Here is a 7500-nt window from a genome sequence, read left to right on the forward strand (position 1 = left end):
CTGGATTCTAACCCGGGTCTGCTGTGAAGAGGACAGACAGACAGACAGACAGACAGACAGACAGACAGACAGACAGACAGACAGACAGACAGAGAGGGGAATGACATGCAGAGAACGACCCGGGCTAGATTCTAACCCGGGTCTGCTGTGAAGAGGACTGAGACTCTATGAGGGGAGGGGGGGGGTCTAACAGTTTAACTATAATCATTGAGGGTGGAGTCAGTGATTCTGGAAAACGCTTGTTGTCAAAATCAATTTTTGTAAAAATTCAGTGAATATCTCCTCATGATCTTCTACCTGTCTGTACTGTGTGTGCACTGGAAAATAATCCAGTGTTAATACACAGCCTAGGCTCTGTAAACTGGTATATTGCTACTGTGGCCCCTTTGTTTACATTCATGAGGAGATATTCACTGATTTTGATAGAAAGTGATTTTGACAACAAGCGTTCTCCAGAATCACTGACTGCACCTTTAAACAGGTGAGCAGTTTTTACCTGGAGTCCCAAAGATTCTTATGACGAGTGAAGATCTCAGAGTAAACCAGACCTGTTCCACTGGCTGCTGAGAGATCCTACACACACACACACACACACACACACACACACACACACACACACAGAGACAGAGACACACACACACACACACACACACACACACACACACACACACACACACACACACACACACACACACACACACACACACACACACACACACACACACACACACACACACACACACACACACACACACACACACACACACACACACAAAAGTTATACGATGTAGATATTAAAGATCTATTCATAGCTTGTAAACATCTCGTTTTAGTCATGAAAAAAAATAATTTTATGTCATTAAAATGGAAGAATAAAATAATCTTAAATGTCACTGCACATGTACAATGGATTCGGATGCATTCCTATCAGTGCAAACATACATAATAATTAAAAAATATAGAGATACTTAATTATTATGAATGAAACGGTTATTTGGAATATGTAGTATGGAATATGGAGCTTAATGAAAGATGTGAAAGTTACACATTGTTGCTTTAAAGCTGGGGGATGTGATTTCTGATTGGTCAAAATTAACATGAGCGGTACACTTTGACCAATCAGAGCGAGGCTCCGATTAAAAAAAATAAATTAAAAAAATCCGATTCTCTGTTCTTATTGGCTGTTGGGACTGTCAACTGTTCAAATCTCTATCCCAACTGCTATTTTCTGCCCAAATTCTCCACCCCAGCTTTAATGGAATATGGAGCTTAATGAAAGATATAAAAGTTACACATTGTTGCTTTAATGAGCGGAGAGTAATTGCTCCGAAAATAAAATGTTAAATGTGAATCCCTATAGACACAGATAGCTTCCCGTGAGTCTCACCAGTGTCTGTAACAATATAAGTGACATGAATAAATAAATAACCAAATATATAACATTTCTCTCTTCTCTAAAAAAATAATACTGTTGAAAAAAGAAAAATTAAAAAAGAAAAAAAGAAAAAATTCTCTGTTCGATACACATATCATTACAGCCCTAATACCTATCAGCGCAAACATTTAAATATATAAAAATATAGAGATACTTAATTATTATGAATGAAACGGTTATTTGGAATATGTAGTATGGAATATGGAGCTTAATGAAAGATGTAAAAGTTACACATTGTTGCTTTAATGAGCTGAGAGTTATCGCTCCGAAAATAAAATTCTAAATGTGACACAGATAGCTTCCCGTGAGTCTCACCAGTGTTTGTAACAATATAAGTGACATGAATAAATAAATAACCAAATATATAACATTTCTCTCTTCTCTAACGAAATAATACTGTTGAAAAATAAAGCAAAAAAAAAAAAAAAAATTCTCTATTCGATACACATATCATTACAGCCCTAATACCTATCAGCGCAAACATTTAAATATATAAAAATATAGAAATACTTAATAATTATGAATGAAACGCTGTGTTATATAATGTTAGAAGTGTGAGTCTCACCAGGGTCTTCAGTCTGTGGTTGATCTCGTCCTCTTCCTGGTTTCTCTCCATCTTTCCTCTCCTCTTTGCCTCCTGAAGACTTCCTCCCTCCTTCCCTTTACTGTCACTCTGTACACAGACAGACAGACAGACGGACAGGCACACACACACACACACACACACAGAAACACAGACAGAAAGACAGACAGACAGACACACACACACACACACACACACACACAGAAACACAGACAGACAGACAGACACACACACACACACAGAAACACAGACAGACACACACACACACACACAGAAACACAGACAGACACACACACAAATACACACACACATTTAGGTTAAAAACACTCCCAGTAAGGAAAACACCATATTGTCCGGTATGTAAATCTACCAACGCACTTTTAAATAAAAAATTTAAAAAAGTAAAATCGCTATTATTGAATGAAACAACATTCAGTTAAAACACAGTCTCTCCTCTGAAGCGACTCTGTCCTTAAGAATGAATCAGTCTCTGAGTCCACAGATGTTTTATCTATTTCACTCTGTTAAACATTTATAAAAGAATAAGTAAACAATCTACAGAAACACACACACACACACTGACAACCAAGCAAACACACACTGACAATCAAGCGCACACACACACACACACATACACACACTTTAGAAACAAACACACACACACTGACAACCAAGCGCGCACACACACACACACACACACATATTCACTCACTCACACAGAAACATTAACAACACACTCCGACATGGAAACAGTCACAGTCAATATTCAACAACGTCTCAGATGAAACATTGTTTTATGCAATCATTAATAACCTGTGTGTGTGTGTGTGTGTGTCTGTACAGAATGTGACTGTGTGTGTGTGTGTGTGTGTGTGTGTGTGTGTGTGTGTCTGTCTTTCTATTTGTCTGTCTGTGTCTGTCTGCCTGCCTACCTGCCTACCTGTCTGTCTGTCTGTCTGTCTGTCTGTCTGTCTGCCTGTCTGTCTGCCTGTCTGTCTGTCTGTCTGTCTGCCTGTCTGTCTGTCTGTCTGTCTGTCTCTCTGTCTGCCTGTCTGCCTGTCTGCCTGTCTGTCTGTCTGTCTGTCTGTCTGCCTGTCTGCCTGTCTGTCTGTCTGTCTGCCTGTCTCTCTGTCTGTCTGTCTCTCTGTCTGCCTGTCTGTCTGTCTGTCTGTCTGTCTGTCTGTCTGTCTGTCTGTCTCTCTGTCTGCCTGTCTGCCTGTCTGCCTGTCTGTCTGTCTGCCTGTCTGTCTGTCTGTCTGTCTGTCTGTCTGTCTGTCTGTCTGTCTGTCTCTCTCTCTGCCTGTATGTCTTACCTGAGGAGAAAGACGAGGTGATTTCCTCACTGACTTGATTCCTGGAGGGTCTGATCCAGGTTTCATCTCTGGGAAAAGATAATTTAAAGGAGCTGTAAGCGGAATGGTTCTTTTAGCTAACTTCCTGTCAGTGACTGCAGTTAGCAGTTCCCTCGCTTGTCCCTACGTCACCACATTGATGCACTGCGGTCTTCAAGCAGCGAGTTATCTAGCATCATCTCAGATCCATAAGTCTGATAAAACATGATAAAAACCATCAAAACAGACATTGGGAAGGATTTTTACCTGCTCCGCCATTGTAGGCGTATAAGTTTTCTTTTGTAAAATATTTTAAAATTGTGTAGTCAGTGATTCTGGAGATCGCTTGTTGTTAAAATCAGTGAATATCTCCTCATGATCCACTACCTGTCTGTACTGTGTGTGAGCTGGAAATAAATCCAGTGATAATACACAGCCTAGGCTCTGTAAACTGGTATGTATTCTCCAGAATCGCTGACCTTTAAGTCACTCACTACAATGTATGAAAAAATAAATATTAATTGTCCAGAAATCTTTATTCTATTAAGGGTTAACATCTTTGCTCTTTCAATGTATCTTGCCTTGCTCTGTTGTGATATTTTGTTCACTAAATTACTAACTAGCCTATATTTTTGGGGTAAATGTTTCGGGCATGTTGCTAGCTACGGTGGCCGCTTTGTTTACATACCCTTTGTTTACATGCCAGTTTACCAGAGCCTAGGCTGAGTATTAACCCTGGATTATACATTGTTTTCAGCTCACACACAGTACAGACAGGTAGTGGATCATGAGGAGATATTCACTGATTTTGACAAAAAAAGTGATTTTGACAACAAGCGTTCTCCAGAATCACTGACTACACCTTTAAACTATCAGTAAAACGGCTGATAGCGAAAAGAACCATTGACCACAGCTGTTATTAGACTTGTAGCCTTTTATCTGTACCAGTTTATAACAGTAAAACCCTTTATAACATCACATTTATACATTATAAACAGTTTATTGTAGAAACTGAAACATTTTAACTCACCGGCGCTTCCTGTTTATGTTTCTTATGTTCCTTTTTTTTCTTCTTCTCGCCGCGAAATGAAAAACACAACTGTCTGTCACATACCGATGACGTCAACCAGCTGGGCGTGGGCGCGGCACGATGACGTACCATTGGCAAAAGAAAAACCTTTCTTTATATGTCCATGAGAAAACCCTCATCTGAAATCTAACACAGATTATATATTTTTAAGCTTAAAAATGACATTGATATCCTGCTGATTTGTGTTGGAATATGCATGACACTGCTCTGTGTGTAGTGGAATTGTGTTTCTATACTTAATGTATTTTAATCTTGATGTATTTCTTGCCCCTGTAAAGCACTTTGAACGGCCTTGTGTCTGAATTGTGCTCTAGAAATAATAAACTTGCCTTGCCTTCAAACCTTCAATTCTGATGTTTTATTTAATCCAAGAAGACATATTATAGTTGATTTTAGATAGAAGGAGGTTAACTATTATTTTATCATCAATTTTATTTTTATTCTTGCCAACATTCATATCCATAAATACACACACAACCTAAAACTATTCACTGATTTCTACAAAAAGCTTTCTCCAAAATCACTGACTACATTTAAAGGAATACTTCACCCATATGAAACCAGGGTTCTATCATTATAAAATAACTATTATAATATAATGAATGAGGTTTTTCTTCCCTCAGTCTTCCCTTGGCCCAGCTGTCCTGTTAATCCTAACCCTACATTTTCACTCAACACTCCTTCAGCCTTTTCTCAGGCTAGGATGAACCAATTTCTAAAATGTTTTGCACATTTATACTACATAGGATCTCAGAGTTCAATACACCTTCATATTCCCACCGGTGAAGTAGGGCTTTAAGCCCACCAGACCAAAATGATATAATTCAATCTCCACAAGTCACAGACAATCAGTTTAAAATGTTTAAAATGTTTTATTCAACATCAGGTATTGATACAACGTGTAAATGAACAGATGATATAAAATATAAACCAACAGTAGGATAATACAGATATAAAATGGTGCAGAGGACAGTGACATAAAAACATTTAAAAGGTTTGGAAAAAAACTCACACGCTCTCACACACACACACACACACTCGCACGCACTCATTCACTCACTCACTCACTCACTCACACACTCACGCACTCACTCACAAACACACACACTCACTCACACACACACACACACACACACACACGCTCACACACACACACACACACACACACGAACCGATGATAAAAAATATATAAAACCAACAGTAGGATAATACAGATATAAAATGGTACAGAGGACAATAACATAAAACATTTAAAAGGTTTGGAAAAAAACTCACACACTCTCACAGACAGACACACACACACACACACACACACACACTCACTCACACACACACACTCTCACAGTCACTCACTCATGCACGCACGCAAACACACACTCACTCACTCTCACACACACTCACTCACACTCACTCACTCACTCACACACACACGCACGCACGCACGCACGCACGCACGCACTCACTCTCTCTCACACACGCTCACACACTCTCTCTCACACACACACACACACAAACAACGATGATAAAAATATATAAAAACAACAGTAGAATAATACAGAGATATAAAATGGCACCGCGTAGAATAACATAAAAACATTTGAACGTTTTGATCCTTTAGCTGCGCGTAGTGTTTGATAACAATAAAAGTTCCCCTTCAAAATAAGAGTCCTATCTATTCGCTGATCGGCTATTGATTATTATGGTCTGTGTGTTTCATAGTGTAGTGTTTTAATTAGTGTGTCTCCATAGCTAAAGTTAGGCTGCGTTCACTTCACACCAAATCAGTTTGTATTAATTCTAGCGCCCCCTTTTGGACAAAAGCGGTAGTGTTTTTACCACGCCAGCTGTTGTTCCTGGGTGAGCGTATACCCATGACAAAGGCATTAAGAAAAACTATATTAAAATAGTGGGACGTCACATAGGGCTGTGTTGTTACCAAAGTGCAGCAGGGTTATAATTTCAGAACACAGTTGTTTTTTTCAGGGACGAAGAAATCAAAATGGACGGACCTCATTGAAATGAATGAGAAAAACTTTTGAATAATTATATATCTTTACTGGCTGAGCAAATTTAAATCAACCAGCGGCAGGTCTGGATTTCCAGGCTAGCCCTGCGTTCCAATCTCCATACTTCCCTACTATTTAGTACGCCAGAAAAAGATTTAGGATGTCCCAATACATGCACGTCAATTGTAGTGTGCTGAAAACACATAAATAGCATTTCGGAGTATTTGTCTTTATTCTTGACATTTCTCGACATAATGATAAAAAAAAATTCCGTATATGATTTTTTTCTCCCTCCTGTCTGTGGCCCTAAAACTCTTCTGTACTTTAGTATGTAGTGTAGTAAAAAGACTAAAACTCTTCTGTACTTTAGTATGTAGTGTAGTAAAAAGACTAAAACTCTTCTGTACTTTAGTATGTAGTGTAGTAAAAAGTATGTGATTTGGAACGCAGGGTGAGATTTTGTGTGAAGGCAGCCATCTTTGAGCTGTGGCATTCTGGGTAGTGTAGTCCTCTAGGGGATAAATGGATAAAGATGATGTCAGAGTCTTTCCTGGATTGATCGATGAGCTCGCTAACACAAAGTCACATCAGGATGTTTTGTTCTTTCTGTTTGTCTAATTACAAGTAAACTGTCTATCTACACTCTGTCTGTCTGTCTGTCTGTCTGTCTGTCTGTCTGTCTGTCTGTCTGTCTGTCTGTCTGTCTGTCTGTCTGTCTGTCTGTCTGTCTGTCTGTCTGTCTGTCTGTCTGTCTGTCTGTCTGTCTGTGTGTGTGTGTGTGTGTGTGTGTGTGTCTGTGTGTGTGTGTGTGTGTCTGTCTGTCTGTCTGTGTGTGTGTGTGTGTGTGTGTGTGTCTGTGTGTGTGTGTGTGTGTCTGTCTGTCTGTCTGTCTATCTACACTCTGTCTGTCTGTCTGTGTGTCTGTGTGTTACCTGTCTCTCTACCTCCCTCCCTCCCTATCTATCTATCTATCTATCTATCTATCTATCTATCTATCTATCTATCTATCTATCTATCTATCTATCTATCTATCTATCTATCTATCTATCTATCTA

General features: G+C 39.1%; 1 protein-coding gene across 1 annotated transcript in view; it reads right to left on the reverse strand.

The window, feature by feature from the left end:
* Positions 1 to 4457, reverse strand: part of hdac6 (histone deacetylase 6) — a 28949-nt gene extending 24492 nt beyond the window's left edge. Inside the window, 4 exon segments of the mRNA XM_080030999.1 lie at positions 497 to 573; positions 2001 to 2108; positions 3332 to 3399; positions 4380 to 4457. Of these exon segments, the coding sequence (XP_079887125.1) occupies positions 497 to 573; positions 2001 to 2108; positions 3332 to 3397 (251 nt within the window). The 5' untranslated portion in view covers positions 3398 to 3399; positions 4380 to 4457.
* Positions 4458 to 7500: the final 3043 nt, after the last annotated feature.

Source organism: Ammodytes marinus, assembly GCF_949987685.1.
Source record: "Ammodytes marinus genome assembly, chromosome: 7".
Classification (NCBI taxonomy): domain Eukaryota; kingdom Metazoa; phylum Chordata; class Actinopteri; order Uranoscopiformes; family Ammodytidae; genus Ammodytes; species Ammodytes marinus.